This window comes from Lissotriton vulgaris, chromosome 8, assembly GCF_964263255.1.
Source record: "Lissotriton vulgaris chromosome 8, aLisVul1.2, whole genome shotgun sequence".
NCBI classification, from domain to species: domain Eukaryota; kingdom Metazoa; phylum Chordata; class Amphibia; order Caudata; family Salamandridae; genus Lissotriton; species Lissotriton vulgaris.
Window position 1 is genome coordinate 361,796,463 of NC_141696.1, and position 24,032 is coordinate 361,820,494.

General features: G+C 43.8%; 1 protein-coding gene across 3 annotated transcripts in view; it reads left to right on the top strand.

Annotated features, from left to right (window-relative positions):
* Positions 1–24,032, top strand: part of MED14 (mediator complex subunit 14) — a 1,095,522-nt gene that overhangs the window by 934,706 nt on the left and 136,784 nt on the right. For all 3 annotated transcript variants that reach the window (XM_086934128.1, XM_086934129.1, XM_086934130.1), the window contains one exon: positions 15,542–15,724. In XM_086934128.1, coding sequence (XP_086790254.1) covers positions 15,542–15,724 — 183 coding nt within the window. The remainder of the gene's footprint in view (positions 1–15,541; positions 15,725–24,032) is intronic.

Genomic DNA, 24,032 nt, shown 5'->3' on the forward strand with positions numbered 1-24,032 from the left:
TCACAGCCTTTTAGAGGGGTTGTGAAATGAGAAAGATAAAGAAGTCACTCCTTTGGGAGCTGTTCACTGGTAACTGCAGGGTCTGACTTCTGACCCTTACAGGGGCAGATTCTGGGTCTTATTGCCTCGTAGAATACTCTGATTGAGAGCTTTGGACTCACAACTTAGCATATAGAATTAGATTCAGGGGGCTCACAAAACCCAAAATCAGAGCTGGGTTGTCTTTGTTGACTACTCAGTTAAGACACTAGATGGACGGTTAACTCACAATGATGTGCATGATTTCAGTGGGCTTTAGAATTTGTTTATGAAGGAACGTATTTTGAGTAATTGATCTAATAAAAAGTTACATCAACATTTGGTAGACCTAGGTCCAATTTCTCCCCAAGAACTGGGAAAGAAGGCAGACCACTGAGTCAAGACTATGATAACCAAAACAGTTGCAGGGGGTGACAAAAAGGGGTTACAAAACCTTCCCAGGGGAAAGGGGTTGGAATCCCTAAAGATAAAAAGCCTGAGTCTTCTAAAAGGCCGCAAAAGCCTGCTCAGGGGGGTGGTCCCAAAACTCTTCCCAGTCCAGTAATAGATACAAGGGGAATAACTTTGATCCCCAAAAGACCTGGTGTTTCAACTGTTAGAAGTTGGGACACTTAACTGGAGATGCTACTTGTCCTAGCAAGAAGCCCCCTAGTCCTCCTCCAGCTCCTACTGGTGTAGTCTTCAGATGCGATCAACAGTGTGCCCAGAGCCAATCAGGGTTCACACTGAAGCAATTCTAGTCACTGAGGGTAAAGTTTAGTTTGCCACTTTAGCTGTGGGGCCACCCAACTTAAAGAAGTATTTGCAATACTCCTGGATCAATGGGACTAGAATAGAAGCCCTGAGGGATACAGGTGCCAGTGTCACTATAGGGAGAGACACACTGGGTTTCCCCAAGCAATACCTGATTGGGAAAGCGTACCCAGTCACCAACGCTGACCGTGTTACTACTAACCACGCCATGGCTACGGTGACACTAGACGGGAGTGAGGTAGTTTCAGGCAGATGGTCACAATTCATCTCTGCTTACCTAAAACATATGTGGAAAGAGTGTGGAGTACAGTACAAGTTTACTACACCCTATCACCCACGAACCAGTGGTCATTTTGAGAGGTTTAACAAGATATTGAAAGGCATGATTATGGGGGTTCCCTGAAAAGCTCAATAGAAGATGGGTTGTCCTCTTATGCTTGTTTTTTGCCTACAGAGAGGTGCTCCAGAAGGGAGTTGGTTTCCCCCTTTGAACTTCTGTTTGGCCATCCTGTTAGGGGACCACTCTGTCTTGTAAAAGAGGGTTGGAACCCAAATAAGATATTGTGCACTATGTACTAGGCCTAATGTCCAGAATGGCAGAGTACATGGAAAAAGCTTCCAACAATATTGAGGCCTGCCGGAAGCTCCCGAAGCACTGGTATGACCAAAAAGCTGCACTGGTGGAGTTCCAACCACAGCAAAAGGTGTGGGTTTTGGAGCCAGTGGCACCCAGGGCTCTCCATGACAAATGGAGTGGCACTTACCCCATCTTAGAGAAAAAAAAATGAGGTCGCCTACTGGGTAAACCTGAGCACAAGCAAGACACTAAAAAGAGTGATCCGTGTAAACCGCCTTAAGGTTTTCCCTGACCGGCTGACATTTCCAATCTGGTGTTGACTGATGAGGATCAGGAGACAGAGTGTGAACCTCTCCCTGGCCTCATGTCTTACAGCCCCAAAGATGGGGCAGTGGATCAAATTGTCTACTCTGACACCGTCTCTGCCCAACAGCAGGCTGACTACAAGCAAGTCTTGCAGCAGTATGCTAAGCTCTTTTCCTTAACCCCTGGTCAGACACATTGGTGTACCCATGATGTGGACACTGGGGACAGTGTACCTGTCAAAAATAAGATCTATCAACAGTCTGATCAAGTTAGGGAGAGCATCAGAGCTGAGGTCAACAAGATGCTGGAGCTTAGGGGTTATTGAACCCTCTGAGAGCCCCTGGCCCAGCCCAGTCATTCTAGTCCTCAAACCTCATTCACATGGTTGAAAGAGAGAAATGAGGTTCTGTGTGGACTATATAGGGCTCATCTCTGTCACCAAGACAGATGCTCACCCTATCCCAAGAGCTGATGAGTTGATGGAATAATTGGGTGCAGCCAAATTTCTAAGTACCTCTGAGTTACCTGCAGGGTACTGGCAGATTGGCATGGCAACAGGAGCAAAAGAAAAGACCGCATTCTCTACGCCTGATGGGCATTATCAGTTTACTGTTATTCCTTTTGGTTTAAAGAATGCCCCTGCCACTTTCCAAAGGTTGGTGAATCAAGTCCTTGCTGGTTTGGACGCCTTTAGTGCAGCATATCTAGATGATATTGCTGTTTTTAGCTCCACGTGGCAGGATAACCTGATCCACCTGGGGCAGATTTTAAAAGCCCTGCAAACTGCAGGCCTAACTATCAAGGCATCCAAATGCCAGATAGGGCAGGGAACAGTGGTATACTTGGGCCCCCTTGTTGGTGAAGGCCAAGTACAACCCTTCTAGACCAAGATCCAGGCCATCCTAGACTGGGTAGCTCCAACAACCCAGACATAAGACAGGGCATTCCTTAGCTTGACTAGGTATTACAGGAGGTTTGTGAAGGGGTATGGGTCCATTGCGACTCCCCTCACAGAACTCACCTCCAAGAAGATGGGCAAAAAGTTAAGCTGGACAGTTAGGTGTCAAAAGGCTTTTGACACCCTGATAGAGACAATGTGCTCAGCACCAATTCTCAAGACTCCAGTCTATACATACCAAGCAGTTCATTGTGCAGACGGATGCCTCTGAGCTAGGGGGAGTGGTCCTATCCCAGACCAAAGACGAAGGCCAAGACCAACCTGTTGCTTTTATAAGCAGGCGGCTACTCCCCAGGGAGCAGCATTGGAGTGCAATTGGGAGGAAGCTCTTTGCTGTGGTTTAGTCCCTGAAGAAGCTGAGACCATACTTGTTTAGTACTTACTTCCTAGTTAAAACTGACCGGAGACCTCTAAAATGGCCAATGAAAATTAAAGTTGAAAATCATAAACTTTTAAGGTGGTCCATCTCCCTACAGGTAATGGACTTTATAGTGGAACACAGTCCTGGGACTGCCAATGCAGATGGACTTACCATGCTCTTCCACTTAGACAATGAAGACTCCAGGGGAAGGTTAGTCTCATCCTCTTTCGTTTGGGGGAGGGGGTGATGTAAGAAAGTGCCCTCTTTTTGCATGGTTGCCCCGCCTTTTTGCCAACCTGTTGATGTACTTTGACCGAGGGTGCCCTGTGTTCCTGCCAATCAGGTACCCAGGGATTATGTTCTTACCCTAAAACTACATTAAGCCAAAACGCAATTGCCACTCTTTGGCCAAATGTCAGTCCCTTGTAAGTGGTACCGAGGGCACTGTGGCCATGGGAGGCCTCTAAGGGCTGCAGCACTTATTGTGCCACCCTTAGAGGCCCTGTACCTTTGTACACATACACACTGCCATTGCAGGCTGTACGTTTTGGTGCAGAACAAAGTGAAGAGTCAACATGGCACACATCTCTGTGCAAATCCATCAGGTGTGAAGCGCTGTTACGCCCCAGTCTCACAGTAATGTCCATAAGTACACAAAATGCTCCATCTCAATTAAGTAGTCCTTGTTTGACAATTGTATTCCATTTCATTTAATATCTTTTCATTTCTTTCTCCATCCACATGCAAGGTTGCATGCTTTTCCAATGCTAGATATATGCCATCCAGGCCTTTTTCTATAGCACGCGTAGAAATGCATCGTTCATCCAAGGCAGTCTGCATCAACCCAATACATTTCTAGCTCAATAGCCCTTCTTCAGGGGTCACTACAAATTTAAAAACCACCATTACTTCTTTTTACGACATTTAACATGTAACATGATCTATACTTCTCTTTTTTTTTTTCTTTAAAGTCCTCATCAAGCAAAAAGGGGTTTAGATTATGGAGGAGTCGGAGGCCCCGTTTTCTGGTTTCGACCCATCTTTCTCTGGGGGGGGAGGGGGCAGCACTTTAGTTTATTTTCCGGGGCCCTCTTTTGTCCATATCTAGGCCCATGATTGTCGTTGGGGGAAGCTAGTCATTATGACTACTCTGATCAAGACTCTGCTTGAAATCACAGTTGTCTTTGCCTTAATCATTGGACCCCCTTTCGGTTGCCGAAATGTATGTTTCCCAAATACTCCAGAACTTGTTTTTCTTGCTCTGTCTCCCTTGTTTATCCAGTTTATATACCCTTAAAATTGACTTTAACCAGTCAGAGTGAGAATGAGTTGTTTGTTTTATCCAATTTATACATATTTCCCTCCTGGCTAAGAGGATAAGTAGGAAAAGGATGTTTTCTTGACCCTTGGACATTGTGATATTATGTAAGTTTTTTCTGGCCCCAAAGATAATTAAGTCAATGCTTACCTCAATCTGTTGTTTTAGTACCTCTGAAAGAGTCTTACCGATCTGGTCCCAGTATTCCTCCAACATGGCGCATTCTTTAAACATATGTAAATCGTCCACTTTCTCAACTCTACATTTTGGACACTTCTTTACTGTACTGTTTTTAAATTTTGACAGTTTTTTTGGGGTCCAATACGCTCTATGTATTGTGAAGAGGTGTTTTTTTTCTTCAGTGGAGCTGATTTTACCACTCTGCTGGCAATGCTGTTCGAAGATTCCCAAAGGTTTGCAATGTCGAGGTCTGGCATTGATTTTTCCCAGATTTCTTGAGGTACTTTATAATCTTCCTCGCCTGATCTTATCAGAGCCCAATACCAGTATGAGATTTCTTTTTTGAATGGTTCTGTATTCGAGAGTTTTTGTTCAATGGTTTCATCTCCTTGTAAATCTTCTTTTACTCCTTTAAGCCAGCTGCTTAGTTGGTAGTATTTAAATCTAGATAATTTCCCCTGGGTTTCTCCATCTAGTATCCCCCAGTCTATGATCTCTTTGCCTTTTATCAATTGGCCCCAGAAGTTTATGTTGGCTTCCTTTAGAGGGTTTATTAAGCTATCTTTTAGACATTCCGGTGTTCCTGGGAATTCCCAGATTGGGGAAAATTTACTGTAATATGGTATTGCCAGGGTGTTTTTTATATCGTATCAGGTTCTTGCTGCTGATCTTAGCATTTTAAGTTTTATTTTTTTTAAGTACTTGGGATGTCCAAATTTGTATAGGTAGTGATCGTTTCCACATCCAATTAAAACTCTCCAGTGCATAGGCCATTTTTCTGCTTTGCCTAGCAAAGACCTTATATTTTTTAACTGGAAGGCTTTATAATTCTCCAATATGTCAGGGCTGGCTATGCCACCTTGCATCTTACTCCTTCTCAATTTTTTCCAGCTAATCTTTACTCCTTTTGATGCCCATATAAACTCAGATATCGCCTCATGCAGTTTCTTAATCTCTACCTTGTTAAACTCTAGGGGGAGTGAATTAAACAGGTAGGTGCATTTCGGCAGTACTGTCATTTTTTTATTAGGTTGGATTTACCTAAAACAGAGAGGTTAAGGCCTACCCAAGCCTTTAAGAGAGTGCTTATTTCTTTGTGTATTCTCTTAAAGTTTAGACTAGCTATTTCTTCAATGTTTTTAGTATACTCAATTCTCAGGTATTTTATTTTGTTCTTTACTAGAGGGTTTCCAGACTCGCCATTCCACTCCATTATTTCAGATTTTAATTGATTCACTTGGTAGCCAGAGACCGCCCCATAGTTACTTATATTTTCTATCTTTGGAAGGGAAGTGGTTAGGTTTCCTGTAAATATCATTAGGTCATCCGCAAACAATGCAACTCTCTTCTCCCAACCTTGATATGTAAAAGGGATAATCTCTTCATTACTTCTTAAAGACATGCTAAGGGTTCTATGTAGAAATTAAATAATAAAGGGGGCCTGGGACATCCCTGCCTGGTTCCTCTTTTTATTTGGAAGCTTTCTGTAAGTGCCTCGTTCACCAATATTCTAGCTGATGGATTTTTATAGATGTTCTTAACCATATTTTCAAAGTTAGTGCCTAGATCGTACTTGGCCAAAGTGGCGCTCAGGAATGGCCAACTAACCCTGTCAAAAGCTTTGGCAGCATCAAATGTTATGACTGCCAAATATAAATTATGTTGGGTCGCGATATCTATAGCAGCTATAAGTGCATGGGATAGTTCATATATTTGTCTGCCCTTAATAAACCCCTTTTGGTTTGAATGGATTAGGGACCCTGCCACTGCCCCCAATCTTTTTGCCAAAATCTGTGTATAGATCTTGTAGTCACAGTTCAAGAGTGAAATGGGTCTATATGACTCGCATTTGGTTGGGTCTTTTCCTGGTTTTAGTAGAATGCTGACTGTGGCTTCATTCCAAGATTTAGGGAGATCTTCATTGTTGACAAAAATGTTGTTAAAGAGATCTGTGAGAGGAGTCAGAACACTATCCTGGAGAGCCAGATATACTTCATTTGGTATAGAGTCTGGGCCTGCGGCCTTCCCCCTTTTCAAGGATTGTATTGCATCTAGGACCTCCTTCTCAGTTATTTTTTGGTTCAGGCCTGTCTTGTGTTCCTGCGACGCTTTGGGAATCTCTATTTTATCAAGGAGGCATTGTATTTGAGCACAGGAACAGGTGATTTCTTCCGTATACAGCTTTGAAAAAAATTCTGCGAAAATTTTTCTTATTTCATGGTTTTCTGAGAATTGTCCCTGATGACCTTCCTTTTGTATTTTGTTTACCCGGTTTGTGCTCCGCTCCGTTCTTGCCTTCCAAGCGAGGATCTTTCCACATCCTTCGCCATATTCATAGTGTGAGAGTTTGCTAGCCTCCCATCTTTCCCTAACTATTGTTTCCAGGTAATCATTCATTTCCATCTTCTTGGTTTTTATTTTTTCTCCTGTTTCTTCGCTCTCTTGAGTAGTCCTGGTCCTTTTCATTTCTAGATTTAGTTCTTTTAGTTCATTTTCAATATTTTTTATGAAAACTTTTTTCTCCTCATTTTTATGGGCCATTTTACTCGTAATTGTCCCCCTTATATATGCTTTATATGCGTCCCACGTCGTTTGTTTAGTTGTTCCTTCTTTGTTTAGAACGAAGAAATGCTGGGTTTCTTCCACTAGGTTAGCCACAACAGATTCATCCAGTAGAATCTTCTTATCCACTGCCCACCTTTGTTGAATGGGTAATTCTGGTAGTATTCGGTTTAATTTTACAGCAGAGTGATCTGAGATATGTTCCGGAATATGTTCCACTTTTATTGTAAGTTCAGCTATGCCACTACTTATAAGAAAGAAATCGATTCTGGAATCATGTCCACGTCTTTTGTTTTTAAACGTGAATTTGTGCTGTTTATTCCCTTTTTCCTTCCAGATATCTATGATCCCAAGATCCCTCATACAGATTTCGATCCACTCTCTCATTTTTGAAGCCGATGGTAGTTTTCCTAACAGGTGTCTATCTTCTTTTGGGTTTAGTAAGATATTGAAATCACCTCCCATTATTATGGGTGAATCAACTAGCAGTAGATGAGTATACAAGTTTTGAAGCGGTTCAGAGTCGTCCACATTAGGCCCATAATAGCCCACCACTGTGTATAAGTTGTTGTGGATTTTTGCCCTTACGCATACCCATCTTCCCTTCTTGTCTACTTCTGATTTCCAATCACTCTTTTGAGGGATTTCTTGAATATGATCGCCACTCCTTTGACATTACAGTTCTGGTTTGTACAAATGCAGTGTTCAATCCATTTTTGATTTTTACACACAAGCTCCCATTCTTCTTTAGTTAAGTGGGATTCTTGGATTATAATTATATCACAGTCACTGTTTTTTAGGTATTCCAGAATTCTTGACCTACGTTTTACAATTCGCAGCCCGTTTACATTCCATGTTAACACATTAAGCTTTTTTCCTTTCCCTCCTATTTTTGTATTCGACATTCTTGAACATTTTCTTGGTTCTTGATTAACAGCCACTGAACTCCTCTCAGCTTGCTTTCAGGACTTTGTTGTTGGTTTCCCCCCCCAATTTGCTCCCCTCCCTGTACAAATTTTTTTTTTTGTTTTTTTCAAGCTTTCTTGGTGAGAAAGTCTGTGGTATGCCCCCCCCCCCCCCCACCCCCCGGAGAAGCCTCCCTCTTCTTTCTTCCTCACCATTGCCCATTTATAGCTCCCTGTCTTGTATTGTTAGTTTATCAATCCTTGTGTTCCCACCTTTATAAGACTGCTGAAGGTTATCAGCCCTTTATTTTTAACATGTAAGCTTTGTTATAGGTGAGGGTGTGTATGGGCATGATCTTCCTGCTGGGTCTTGATTTGCTCTATTAGATTTTCCACTTCCTTTGGGTCTCGTATATTGGACATTTTATTGTTCCACATGATCCTTAGAGAGGCTGGGAAGCGCATTTCGACACTCGCGCCTAATGACCTTAGCTGTGGCATAAACTGGCCCAGCTCACACTGCCTATCCTGGGTAGTTCTTGAAATATCTGATCTGATCTGATCTGATCCTGCATGTCCACCCATCTTTGGAGAAAGACACCGCTTTTAAACCTTCGCTCAGGATCTTTTCCTTTAATACGTACCTCATGAAGTTGATAAGTATCTTTCTTGGGTTTTTCCTTTGTTTACCGTTCGTAAATGGGTCACGATGTATCCTTTGGATATCTTCGGCTAGATTTGATGATTTGGTCCAGGGAATTAATTCTTCCAGGAGCTGAATTGTAAAACCCTTTATGTCTTCCCCTTCCAAACCTTCAGGAATATTTAAGATTTTGAGATTATTTCTTCTAGCATGGTTCTCTAGGGACTCCATCCTATCACTGATCTCTGCCTCTCTGGTTTTAAGTTTGTTAATTTCCTTCCGGTTCACCTCTGTTTTTCTGTTCAAGTCTACTATTTCTCCTTCTACTTGGGTGACCCTGTCTATCAGAGTGTTAATTTTTTGATCTAACGTTTCGCACGTCTCCTGGATCTTGGTCAGATTTCTTTCAGATGTCGCGAATTTGTCTCTTAATTCTTTCATCATCTCTCCCAAGATTTTTTCTTCTTGAGCTCCTCCCTTGTCCTCGGTATTGTACCTGTTTGTCTGATTTGCCTCTGGCGCTGCTTTAGAGGGAGAGGCTAGACCTTGTTTCGCTCTTGTATTGTTTGCTGCTTCCAAGGGTTCGCCTCCACACTCTATCTTGGGATTCGGGAGTTTCGAGAACTTGATATTGGTTACTCACTGGTATTCCATAACCTCCTTCTTTCGATTTCTCTGCCATATTTGAACTCCTTTGTATAGCAGCTGATATTTCAGATTCTCTAGTTCTCTCTTTGCTGGTGCTCTTTTTCTCCTGTACTTTAAAAAAAGAACGAAGTGATGGGGTAATTTTTTGAGCACTTGTACCTCCTGGTTTTGTTAGGCTTAGCCTGGTGGCCCGCGATAGGGGTGCAGTACACTTCTTGCTTCTTTTTCTGAATTCTCTTGGGGTGACGTAGGTCTTGCCTTTACCTATATCTTTATCTTGTTCTTGGTCCTTGTCTTTATCCTTTTCACTGTCTCCGGATAAGTTAGCAGGAGTAATTTTAACTTTTGTGTTTTTCAAACCCTTGGTTTCCTTGGTTTCCTGCTGACTGTTTTTCAGACTTCTTAGACTGTACCCACCCCCAGTAGGTCTCCCCTCTCTGACACTTCTTTTCCGTGGTGGGCATTTGGGTCTATCCAGTTTTACTAGGTTAGGTGCTTTCTCCCCCACACATTCACCCTCAGTACTCCCTGCTAGGGTCCTTAAATCTCCTCCAGCGCACTCAGCCTCCCAAGTTACAGTATAAGAGCAAATGGGTGCAACACTTATCGGGTATCTCAGTGTCTTATCTGCCTTGCTCCGCCTTTTTTCCCCTTCAGTGCTCCTATTTTTGCAAACTCACTGCCTTGATTACTGGGAAAGCAGCCTCTTTTTCCTGTTCTGCAATCCGGTGTTGTTTTTCCCCTTTTCCCCCTCTGGTTGCGACTCGATGGGCAGCTCTTGTGATTTTCCTATGTGCTCGGGCTGCTTCTGCCCATACCACCGGCGAGCTCCTCTTTGCTCCGGGGGGCTCCGCCGGCTTCTGACACTCTGGTGCCTCCCGTAAATTCTTCTCCCTGCTGTGGCGCAGTGGAGCGTTGCTCTGTCCGCCTCCTCCACCTCTTTGTCCCAGCGATCTCATGCGGCAGCGGCAGTACCAGTCTCCCGGGCTTCTCCTGTCACCGCCTCCGTCTCTGTAGAGCGGCGAACCAACGCACCTGCACGAGCACAGTGCACGGAGCCAGCAACCCCCGGGCAACGACAGCCTCCCAAAAGGCGCCGCCTCACCTAGACCTGCCCGGCTGGGTGATCTGTCCAGGTCAACTGCGGCTCGGACTCAAGTTCAGGGAGCGCCAATTCCAAACCTCCGACAGCTTTTTCCTCAATCCTACAGACCCGCTGACCACCGCTGTAGGAAGGTGGATACCTGACTATGGTTGCCCCCAACTTTTTGCCTGGTGTTTTGCTGGTTTTCCGACTTAGTTGACCTGGGACCCTGCTATTCAGGGCCCCAGGCCTACTGCTCTCTCTGTAAAATGGATTCCCTGTACCTTAGGTACATAACCAATTGGTACTGGGCCACCTTATCAGACCCTGTAACTCGGGGCATAGGTGTACCCATGGCCTACCAGGGGCTGCAGCATGTATTATGCCACCCCTGGCTGGCCATCTAAATCTGACACAACTGGCTGCACGACAGCTGGGGCAAGGTGGTGTAATCACCCTTTGCTTTAGATATAGTATACCTATATCTAACCCTAAAATGGACACATAGATTCCTATCAGTCACTCCTATGGCAGGCCTTGACAATCCCGAAGGCAGAGTGCTTGGAATCATGTGAGATGGTGCTCTGGCATGAGCTGAGCCCGTTTGCAGCTTGCGGAACCAAGTCCTAATACCTGTTCCATGATAACGTGTACCATATACTCTTAAGTGCATTATAATCCTCGCGGTTATATGCTGGTATCGCTTTATCAAAACATGTCGAGTAAGGTGTCATACGAATTGGAATACTAACCCCTCGCCAATTCTGGCGACGGGGTTAGCATTCCACCCTTCTAGAGGGACACGACATGTATGTAACTGTGAACCCCGGTTAAAGTTAACTCAAGCCTCAGCATCACAAAATGGATGCTGCCACCACAGACACAAGTCTGACCTCCTGCTGCTGGGGGTCCTTCCAGCGAGGGAGGCTTGGACAAAGGGTTTCCTGTCAGGGGCGGTGCTAGCACCATCCCAGACAGGGTTTTGTGTATCCTGGGTAGGCAGGGCTTTAAAAGAAGGTGACTGCAAGTGGCACCCCGGTGCTCACTATGCATAGGCCGGCTAGAACCAGTTCCAGGGGCACACCAGCCCCTGACCTGGGGAAAGTCCGGCATGGGAGAGGGGTGTAACCACCCCCCTGCCTGGTCCCACCCATGAGCAGGACCTAGTCGCGTGCCAGCCCCTTTTCCTAGTATAAAGATAGGAGCGGGCCCCCTTCCAAATTAGATCATCTTTGAATCCTGAAACTACTTTCTACGAAAGGAACTCAAGACTTCTTCCTAAGATTTCTCCCTTGTGACTAAGGAGTTGTCACCCTGCACCCGCAGGCACCATCTAAGAACACTGCGGTTTGCTGCACGTCCTTCCTCCGGAATCCGACCGACCAGCACGACGAGACCCGGCTTCCCTGGCACCTCTGACCTCTACCTACATCGTCAGCTCAGCTGAGATCCGTGGGTGTGACGAGACCTCGAGGGACCGGCCATCTTCAGAACTGCACGACGCTTATCCAGCACGACCGCCGAGGGATACTCGAGTGAGTGCTTTGGGGTTCGTGAAGCCCTAACCCTGAGCAGCTCCAGCACCGAAGTCCAGCCCCCCAGCATCCACCAGATCTGCGTGGGGCCCTTCTGCTCTTTGCTGCTCACCGCGTTGTCCGGCTACTTGCCTGCTGGCTTGTGGCCCTCTTGACGATGCTCAACGACGACAACACCGCTGGTCTGGTTGCTCCAGACTGGCCCTTGCTTCCCCTCCAACAGAGGAGCACCCCGGACCCTCCTGGTCCACTCCAGACGCCATTTTAAGTCCACCGCGTGGGCTTGCATTTGCCAAGACTTGTTGCCCCAATCCTGGGTGCAGCGACGTCGACAGCAGACACCATCGTGGGACAGCTCGCACCTCCATCCTGGTCGCCGACAACGCCTCCTGGTCCGTGAGACTGCAGAGCCCAGCGTCGCCCACTCACCTGGTCGAGGTGACTCCATCCGGTGCCATCCTGGTGCCCATCTGATCACTGGCTAGTGATTCAGGACTTGGTCCCCTCTGCTTACAGGTGTCCTCCATCTTCGATCCAGGCTTGGATCCAACCGAATCTCTTCACTGGTCGCCTGCCAGCAACAACTTCTTTCAGGCTCCATAGACTGCAACGAGGAATCCCGACGTCTTTTCAGACCTATGCAGCCGCAGCCCCTGGGCTAGGTAACCTCAGCATTTCGGTGCTCCAGCATAGCCTCACTATCCAAGGGTCCAGATCCTTTTTCGTTTCAGCTCTACCTAGTCGGATTTGTCCGATAACACTAACTTTGTAATTTCTAGCAACCATAGACTTTGTCCCGCATCCCGCCTGAGAGTGCACACTCTGCACCCGATCCCCCTAGGCCTCCTGCTAGTAATCTGAAGGTTCAGTAGTCCAGTCCTAGCGATCCTAAAGTCTATTAGAGTAGTACTTACCTGCTAGTAATTTCGCATTCCACTTTTAGAGTATATGGTTTTTCGTGCCCCTCGGGCATTTGTGTAAATTGTGCGACTTTGCGTATTTTCTTAAGAGCTTTGTATTGTGCTTAGTACCCTGTTCTCATAAAGAGTCCAGGGTTGTTGTGTTCTAAATAAATATACTTTTATTTTCATAACAACTTGTGTGGTGTCCTTTCACTTGGTGTTCAAGGGGTATATGTGATGGTATAACAGCTGGCTTAACACGCCCTCTAGAGTTTAGCCTAAAGACTGCTCTTGTCCACGCTACTAGGATAGCTGGTCTACGGTTGACTTACAACCAATCATCAATAAGGGTTGTTTGGACTGATACAAAGTGCTCACTAGAATAGTGAACATTATATATCAGGCCAACTTCTCACAACCGCCACAACTCCTCCGTAAACCTCAACTTAACACCCTCTGTAAGAGCTCCTTCAGATTTGTTGCATTTTTTATTTCGCCTGCATTTATCGTGGGAAAGTCCCGATATTCAGGGTTCCATGACAGGGAGCTCGCGGCTGAGCTTCTTAGTCAGCCGCCATCTTCTCCAATATACGCGTTTCTCAAATTACCGCCAACATGATCTATACTTCTCATTACGTTGTATAAGAACTCTAAACCATGCATTACAAAACGTAATCCTTCGTCTACCAGCACTTTTTAAATGTTTGTTTTAAACCCACAACAACTTCCTGTTAAGGGAATGTGTGCTATACTAATAGCAGGTGTCAATTCTGAGCTTAACTGTGAAAATCCTGAACAAACATGTATGGAACCTGAATTTACAGGCTTAGAAACATATTCTTTGACTTCAGATATGCTAGGTAGACTTCTGGAAACTCCTAGATCTTTACCTTCTTCAACACATTCAAGCAGACGCAGAATTTTCCCCTCATGATTTTCAGCTGAAGGAACTGATGCCCTGTCCACCAGCTTTCTGTCAATTCTGAAATTTGTGTTATCGGTATTCGATGGCTGCAGCATAGATGATTTCCAGTAATTAATATTTATTGAACAGTCTCTTGGTTTATGATTTAGACTTCTACAAATCCTTAATGTCTTTACACGGAGGTACGGAATGAGCAGTTTAGGCAAAAAGATAGGCTTTGTTTTCGGGTGCATGATTGAACTAATTTAACGCAGATTCCTCTCCTTGAATGATGCTGTTTTGGAAGTGGCTATAAATTAGAAAAATGTGGGACGGAGTATCCATTAGAAAAAGTTAGTTAACTTGGGTGGTAATCTTTCTGGTCGATAAGCATTTTGCAGCGGATTCCCGATTGCTCTTCTACCTCTCGTCTTTCTGTTGACATAGCTGAATTTTTCTTTTCATTATTATTCTGCTATTCTTGCCATCCTGGCCTCAGGCTTGTGGAAAGTAATACATAACTCACTTCACTGAAGCGATATGGAGCCTCAGTGAACCTGCTTTGCCACTTCCAGTGATTATGTCACTTAATTTTGATGTGTCTGCTACACACCACTGCTACCTATCACCGTTCATTCAAAATGCTGAAACTCTTCTGTATCCTGCCTGACCCCTCAAAATGTGTCAGGCTTGGGGCTGTCTGAAGTACAGCTTCTGAAATTTCACAAAGTGTGTTGCGTTTGAAGTTTTAATTAATGTAATATAATCGTGGCTTAGGGCCCATTTACAGCACCCTGAATAGGTTACTGCTGCATCCTTGTTCTGATCCTTGCACCTTGCAGGAGTAGATTTCCTGACCAGCCTGTCCTCACCATGGTGGTCCTCACCCTAACCTTTCAAAGTTTCTCAGTTTGGAACCTGTTTTCCATCAATGCACCATGCATAATTTGGCAGAGCCTCCCTCTGCTGCCTCCTTCCACGTACCTCTTACCTGTGACTGCAGAAAGGTGCAGATTCTGTCCTACCTTTTCCTTTTAAGATGTTACGCCTATGGGACATCCTGGAACAGGAACGGTCACTGGACAGTGGGACATTAATTGTGTACTATGGCTTGTGTAGGCAAGGTAAATCAGGAAACTTAAGTTGATTTCCTAAAGTCTGAATTTCATGATTTTGCATCCATCAGTACAAATATTACTGAATCTAATAACGTATTCTTATTGAAGAAACAAGCATTTATGTAACTTCAACTGTGTGGAAGGTGGGGTGATTTGTGGGAGGACTAAATATAGTAATTACAAATGTACTGTCAAATGAGGAATTATGTTTAATTACTTGATGAAAGCAAAAATGCGGGCCCTCTGTATTCATTATGGTAGAGATGGTCAGGTCACCAATAGTTATTCATTTGTATTTTTGGTTGTTACATTTTCATTGTTTGCAGGTTCCACAAGTGATCTTTGCCCACAAGATTTCCAACAGACATGTATCTAATTGTTGCAAAATAAACTGTTGAACAAGGAAGCTGAATATGGATAAGAATGTGTTCGAAATATATTATTGTCAATTGTTTCGATATGTTATATGTTGTCCATTCATATGCCATGTTTTCTGCTTAAAGTGCTTAGTTAGAGGAGAAATACATGCCTTTGTCAGATTAGTAACCTTTTACATAATTTCTTTTTATTTGACTTGCAAAAACATAAAATATAGTATGTGAATTAATATAGCTTTGACCACGAGCATTAAAAAGGTCACAGAATGGCACCACTGTATATTGCTAAATGGCTAAAGACTTTCAGAATTCTTTTCTACTTTTTGATAATGTAATTTGAGGTTTTCTTTAACATGTTTCACAACTTGCAGGTACGCTAGACCCAAATTCGCCATACACAATGATGTCCCCAAATCAACGTGTTGGGAATTGGCCAGGGTCACCACAGGTGTCTGGTCCATCACCAGCTGCTCGGATCACAGGGATGTCACCAGCAAACACATCCCTTCACTCACCTATCCCCGATGTCTCACATTCCCCACGAGCTGGAACAAGTAAGTCTTGTTTGCAATACTGCAACATACCAGTTGCTTAGATCGCCACTTTTGTCAGTATTGCATATTGCATGTGAAGATTTCTTTTTCTCAAGTCTAAATATCAATTCAGGCCATATTTTGAAGGCTAGGTGCAACATTTTCCATTTTATTTATCATTCCTGTCCATATGAAGGCGGATGTTAAATGAGCATGAAAAGCAACATATGACACCCATATAAATATCTAATTGCCCATATGGTTGGTATAACTACCTTTCTATTGGATATGGGTTATTTCTATAAAATATCCAAGATGTATTTTGTGACTCCCAGAAATCTTTGTTTATGCAGTCATAGTGTTTGTGGGTTTTGAGGTACTTATGTCCCAGGGTGTCACAAATCCCACTGCTGACCATTACCATTTCCAAGGATATCAGTGACACCACCTCACCAGACCCCTTCATTTCCCTTTTTCTACCGCTTTGATTCTTTCATAAATTCACATGCTTGAATCTTCCCTGTCATTGAGGATGGAATCCCAGGGTTATTATTAAGAGTATTACGTAGAAATACATTGCATAACATAGCTTAAACTAGTGATATTGCTAACTAATTCACATTGTTTTAATAAGAACAAAACTTCAGCCAATCAGGAAGCAACACCTGAGGCACTCTTCCCCTCCAGGGCCACCATATCTCAAATTTCTAACAGCATGTCATGTGAGAAGGGAGTCTGCCTGAGCTTTGAGGGGTATGAGTCCAACAATTAGGAATTAGAATCGGAATAGTGAATACACCATATCATCAGAAACATATATGCAATAAATTGAAGTAAGAAGAATTTTAGATTTGGTGCATTTTCGGAATTTGTTACTAGGTGGTTTTCCTGAAGAAGGCGCTGGTTCGCCGAAACGCGCGTCGATACTTTCACCTTTGTACCACACTTATTTTTAATCTTTTTTAGTTGTTTTATTGTATCTAATAAATTATTTGTATGTATTGTTTGTTCTTTGAATTTTTAAGTCTTTTGCTTGTTTTGTTTTTAACTGTCAATTTTTGCTGATGTATCGCTAATAAAGACTGTGGCCTCCCCCTTCGGAATCTGCTGCTTACCCACTTAATTATTGAATAGACAAGCAATGGTAATTGCCTAGGTTGTTTGCTTACATATGTGTTTAGAAGTAAAGTGTGCCATACTGCAATTGCTACAATAGTTAATTGTGGACGCATTAAGAATTGATGTGTGCACTGTTGGCTGGTGGTGTGTGTGCCTGTAGAAATTGTGCACTGATGGCTGGTGGTGTGTGTGCCTGGTGGAAGTGTGCACTGCCGGCTGGTGGTGTGTGTGCCTGGTGGAAGCATGCACTGATGGCTGGTGGTGTGTGCCTGGTGAAAGTGTGCACAGACGGCTGGTGGTGTGTGTGCTTGGTGAAAACTGGCACTGACGGCTGGTGTTGTGTGTGTGCCAGGTGAAAGCGGGCACTGACGTCTGGTGGTGTGTGCCTGGTGGAAGAGTGCACTGATGGCTGGTGGTGTTTGCACCCGGTGAAAGCGTGCACTGACGGCTGGTGGTGTCTGTGCCTGGTGAAAGTGTGCACTGTCGGTGTGGTTGTGTGTGTGTGGTTGTGTGTTAGTGTGTGTGTGTTTGTGTGTGTGGTTATGTGGTTGGGTGTGTGGGTGTGGGTGTGTGGTTGTGTGTGTGGGCGTGGTTGTGTGTGGGTGTGGTTGTGTGTGGTTGTGTTTTGGTCTGGTTGTGTGTGTGTGGTTGTGTGTGCTGGGGACAGTTTTGCCCCTTGTAATAAAAGTGCACGCAGCAGCAGTGTTCACCCCCCAGCCCGGTTGGACCTACTTTCCAGGGCTCGTTTGCCGTCTCAGCCCGGCCCGGGGCCGATCATCCAAATATGCTGTTCTTTCTGTACAGCAACTTATGGCAAGACAGTCTTGCTTCTGAGTCTCTGATGATTCCTGACACTGAAATTGAATCACAGGAGGTATTGTACTGTAGCAATGAATTCTAATTTATCAGCATGCAGATAATACCCAACTCATCTGTGGAAGATATTGGTTTACGGAAATCCTCTTTCTTTTTATTTCAACATTGATTTTATTCAGGTCGTTTCCAGAAAATGGCCCCCCAATTTTCACCAGATAACCTCTGATAAAAAAATGCGTGTTAACTAGTTCAATAAGCACCACATCGATCCACTCTGTCCCTACTACTGTACTGATGTCAGATTCTTATGATTAACCCCAAATCCCAGCATGACACTGCGGAAACTTGTCTTGAACTTGTACAAAGTGGGACTCTACTAATTATAGTCCCATGGTAAATAATTAATTCCCCGATTCCTCCTGCAGACTTTGGCACAGTAGCTCTGTCCCTGATTTCACATCTTGAATGAGGAAACAGACTCTGCTGAGGCCAACCCAACTCATCTCTGTCCCCCATCAAATTCCATTTTCCTTGGTTGTTATAGATGCTGCAATTATATTTATCAAAAACCTTTCTTGTACACATGGGCTGAGAATGATCAGAAGTAAATATTCTATTGTACTGAATAATCCAAAAATGAATGAATAAAGTGAAAACTGTAAAGTGAGGCTTTTTCCTAGAGTGGCACTCTGCCTCCTCTCTTAAAAAAAATATGTAAAAAACTTTCTTATCACCACCTTATTTCAAGAAGCATGATCCAAATCTGCTATTTTACCTCATCCTCCTATTTGTGCATTCTGCTTCTAATCTCTACGCTTCTCGAGCATTTAAATCACACTAATATCTTGGGTCAGAGTGCACAATATAAATACACTTAAATGTTGTCGTGAGCGGTTCATTGACATAGGAACTTATTCTTATGAACGCATTGTGTAAAATGACTTTTTTACGAGGCTAGCTACAGTGGTTCTCATCTGTGTGCTTGGATATAAAACAGTGTAAGCGAAATAACGCAAGATCAAAAGGCCATGCAGGTTTAAAATAGTCCGAGGGCCAGACACAGCGCAAAGAGGACTATGGGTAATCGCCGTTAGCAGCTACTACCTCTGACTGGCCCATGGCTACTAACGTTAGAAGTAACGGAATGTGCATGGGGCTTCGAGAGTCCCATTTGCTATATTTAATACCAAAATATTGCTCATCAAGGCGGAACTATGGCAGTCAGGTCATTGGTGGAGCAAAGGATTTGTGTTTTCACATCCACTACCCCTGGCATATTAGTGTACTGAGATCAGTAAAAGAAGAGTCGTCGTCCCGCCAAGATTTAGCCATTCCTGGCATTCCTTTATCCCAAAAATGCAGCGCTGACATTTTCAAAAGCAAGTCATTGTGAAATATTCTCGTACCTAAATGAGTTTCTAAAATGTTAAATAGGATAAAGACCTGCTTCTTAAAAAATTAAACATGTTTTTATAACAAAAGCACATTCATGATATGACTCCAGAGGCCATATCACCATCAGTTGCTGGCTCAGCGCAAACCCGAGCACCTGTGTTTTTTTTTTCGTTTGTTTGTTTTTTGCGCGTGAGGTTACTGAAGTTCACAAATGCCTCTGAATTTCTTCATGTTAATGAACTTTAGGCATAACCAGTCAGAAACAGTAAGCGTAGATTGCCTGTCTTTGTTTCCGACGTCTCTAGTTCATGTGTTAACTTTGAGAAGTTCTGAGCCTTGTGTTTGAACTTTAGACGCCTCAGTTGCAAAACGCACAGGAGTTGGCTCAGTGCTGAGCCGATGCAGATCATCACGATACAGCACCGGTCCCACAGATAAACCTCATATGCAGTTAGAGCCGTCTTAACAGCATTATTGTTCCATGGGCAAAGAAGTGCACTGGGCCCTGCCTACACAACCACTCACAGGAATAACAATCATTACCCCTTCCTCCAGCGCTTCCGCCGCCTCCGTTGCTGCTAGTCGTGGTTCCTCCGCGGGCGCCGACGCTCGGCCCCAAATCACCGCTGCCCTGCTCCTCTTCACACCGGGTCTCCGAGGAGGGGATCTCCGCCACTCCTTCCTCCTCTCTACCGGCCTCCTCCTCCCCCGGGGGTGACTCACCGCACACGCACAAGTGAAAACAAACCGAAACTTACAAGGCGCGCGTCGTAAGCTGTCTACGGTAGAAGCTCACACGCGCGACCAAATCCCAAGACGCACGTTGTAATCTGACTCTGCCATGCTGTCTCAATGCTGCGCGTGGCCATCTCTTGTCTCCACTCGTTGTCGGCTGAGCCGACGACTATAGTCTTGCGGCGAGAGCGCGATTTGCGCGCGCTTTCCGCGCGCTTTCGCCAGAGCGAGACCTAAAAAGGACTTGCGTCCTCAATTACTCCCTGTAAAAGGAAACATTCAAAATGCTCACTGTGGCTCAGGTTCTGTCTGCCTACGTCCCTGGAGACTGGATGATAGTGTTGGACTTGCAGGATGCCTACTTCCATATCCCCGCCCTGCTTGCCCACAGGTGTTACCTGCAGTTCACAGTGGGCTATGAGCATTAGGAGTTCTCTGTGCTCCTCTTTGGTCTTACCAGCGCCCCGCAAGTGTTTACCAAGGTGATGGCAGTGATTGCAGCAGATGTTCCGTTCCAGTATTCCCCTACCTCAACAACTGGCTGGTGAAGGTTTACCCCAGGCAGCCTTCTCCCACTGCCAGACTACAGGGGATCTCCTGCATTCTCTGAGGTTTACTATATACTTACCAAAATTACACCTGACTCCCTCTCAGATGCTTTCTTTCATAAAAACTCTTCTGGATACAGTGCAGTTTCGGGCCTATTCTCCAGAATGGCGAGTCCAAGATACTCGGTCTATGATTGCGATGTTTCACCTTCTATCCTGGATTTCATTGAGACTGACTCTGAGACTGGTGGGTTTCATGTCCTTCTGCATTCTGCCGGTTTTCAGCTCATTCTCTCGCAGCTCCTCGTATTCTCTTGTCATCTAGGTTCCTTCAGAGAGAGAGAGAGAGAAAAATATATGATGGCTCAGGCCAGTCTGTCCACTAAAGGCCTGGGGGTCTGAGGAGTGGGCTTGTTTCCTCACTTGAGGATCCAGAATTATTTTTGTGTTATTTTGGCAGCGGACCTTTACCAAAATAACACGAAAAGTTGTTATAGTATTACAGCAACTGTTTTCCACACAGGCAGGCACTATTTGGAGAAAAGAATGAAGTATAGGGCTCCCTTTCTGTATACCAAGGTAAACTGGCCTGACAAAGATGCCTTTCACTAAGCCACATCGAGAGCAGGATTTGAGTATGGACTCTAATGTGGGAGAGAACTCAGCCGTGGTGCCAGTAGTGCCATCTATAATATTTCAAATAATTCAACAGGTACGATGCCTCTGACACCATAAATCACACTGAATTTTCTAACACGGATGTCCCTTTCATTACCTTTGAGGTTTCGTACAAAATACTTCATTTTTCTTCAAAAAACTTTTCAAAATGTAAGTGTACCTTCACCAAGTACATAAAGATCTCATTGCAATTTTAGAATGAGCATCACAATTGTACACAACACATATATACAATACATACATTTAATGGACAACAAAAGACATTATTGAAACTCAGCGTTCCGTAAAGACGTCACACACCAAAAACTCGGAGAAATCATCATCCCATTCAAAGAGCCGAGGCACTGACGGATGGTCTAAAAACTTGAAAGTTGAAATACTTGGAATGAGATTTCTCCAGTCTTTGAAGCCGGAGAACAAACCGTACGGAACAGCTTCATGAGTATCTGCTAAGTCCATAAACACCATAGAAGAGAAAAAACAGATGATTTGCTGTGATACTCACAAGTAACACTGGCAGAAAATCTTTGGCAATTACATTCTGCAACAGAAGTTGATTTAACGATGTCCTACCCCAGTTCCACTACCGCCCTGATGAAGACCTTTGTACAAGTGATGGTCCCACATCTATAAGGTCGAAGGCCTTACCATCATTTAGCGGTTCAGAGGTAAAGAAGACACAGAGGCACGCTGTTTGATTCAGCTAGTAGAGCTGGATTGGTCAGACTCACACTGACAAGTTGTACAATAGTCACTGACCCCTATCAGGACCTTAAAACTTAGAGAGTGTCTAGAACAAAGTATGCCTTAGTTCTGGCACGAAACAAGTAGGACACTAAGTGATTTGGAGCAAACATATGAATTATAGGCGATTCCCCGATAAGAGTGTAGTAATTCACAGTAAGGTTTGAAGCAAATCAAGATACCATATGATGTATGGGAAAATCAAACCTAAAACCGTTTTTTCTGTGTTTTAATGTTTCAATAATGTTTTAATAATGTCTTTTGTTGTCCATGAAATTGATGTATTGTATATATGTGTTGTGTACAATTGTAATGCTCATTCTAAAATTGCGATGAGATCTGTATGTACTTGGTAAAGGGACACTTAAATTTTGAAAAGTTTTTTTAAGAAAAAATAAGTATTTAGTACGAAACCACAGAGTTAATAAAAGGGACATCTGTGTTCGAAAATTCAGTGTGATTTGTGGTGTCTGAGGCATCGTACCTGTTGAAATATTTGATCTTTGATTCTGGCCTCTGTGTACCTCAATTGAATCATTCCACGTATTTTGATATCTGTCATATTTTAGTCACTTAATCATGAGATCCTAGTAATTATGTCTCAATCAAGATAAGCAAAAGTATTTCTGGCTCACAGTGTACATGTACCATAACTCCGATCTAGAGTTAATACACAGCTCTGTTACACCCCATTGACAGGCAGATTATGAGCAAGTAAATTATAGAGTGCTCTGTGGTTCTGATACATCCACAGCTTCTTTTTCCTGTTCTTTAAAGTGTGTTCTGGTGCCCATAATGCAGACTTTTGAGTTAGAGATGAGGCCTGCTCCTGAGACAGTGAAGCAGTTTCTCTTGAGCTTTTTCGACAACACATTTTTTCTCAGTCTCTTCAGCCTGTACTATACTTCAGCCTGTCTGACTTCAATTTCAGGGGACTTTTGACTGCCCCATAGGCTAATTCCTTTTGAGCTGGTGTACAGTTCATCAGAAGGTGTTACTTCTGAGCAGAAGGTTATATCGAGGACAATGGAGCTGACGTCAGGGAGTTCATATGGTGACATGCGAGAATTGAATGGTTCACTAGATCCCTCTCGTAGTTCTGCTGTTCTCTGCTCAGACACCATGTACTTATCTTGGACTCTGAAGAGGAAGTCAATAGCAGGAACTGTGAGGTCTGAGAACAGTTCATTTCATTCTCAGAAATGCTTTGACATTGGTATTTGGGGTATACATTTTACTTGGACTTGGCAGCCTTATTCGGAACCTGAATGATATTTGTAAGGTGAAGCAATTCAAAACCTTCAGGATGCAAGTACATGAATAAAAGCGAAGTTTATGGCATGTCATCTTCTAGGTATTTGTCTGCAATTGTCTGCCAAGCTCAGATGACCTAATGGATCATTGTTTTTCCATATAGATTCCTTTTCGAGTCAAATGGTTAAAGCTATAAGAAATATGTGTTTTAGTTGATACACTGGAATTACTGAAATTAAAGCAAATAGGAACTTGTAAGGCAATCTCTTCCTTCCTGAGATGATTAGTTTACTGCAGAATGAATTCAGTATTAGTATTGGTCATATTCATTTGCAGTCACTTACTTCTATATGAAGACTAGACTTTTCTCAACACAGTGTAGTCAGCGACAATGTTCAAACTGCTCCAACACGTTACACTTCTTACAGGGTTCCTCTGAAGAGAGCTTTCTCTAGGGAAGATGCTTGATATTTCACATGGAAAAATAAGACCTACGTTTCACATTTTGATGAGGCTCTTAATAATCCCGTAGCTGGCATTTGGGAGAAACCCGCCTCTGTTCTCTCCGGAACAAATTTGATCTCAGAAGAAATAAAGGCCTAGTTGGGGGCACTTCTTATTGGATACATCAGTCAGTGGCAGACACTGTGGCGTTTCATGCTGACATCACAGCAAGGGGACCTAATGTATTTATGGTTTAAATCCTTTAATTGATTTTGAAAAGACAAGCATTACAGTAGCTGCCACCTACATCCACCGGCGGATGGGGAACATTCGAATGAACAATAAATAAAGGCAGAAAAGGAAGAAAGTAGAAGACGAAGGGGAGGGTAATGAGGTCTATCCCCTGTATGTGTGTATGACGCATCAGGCAAGGGTCGCATAGATGATCTGGGCGGGACGGCCCTCTGTTATCCTTAATCCTTTTAGGCGGGGGGGGCCTTAGTGAGGCGAAGCACTACCTAATCTATACTACTATTATAAACAGAGAACTTGCACCTTTTGGCCAGGTAAACTCGGGAACCACAGCACCAATCTAC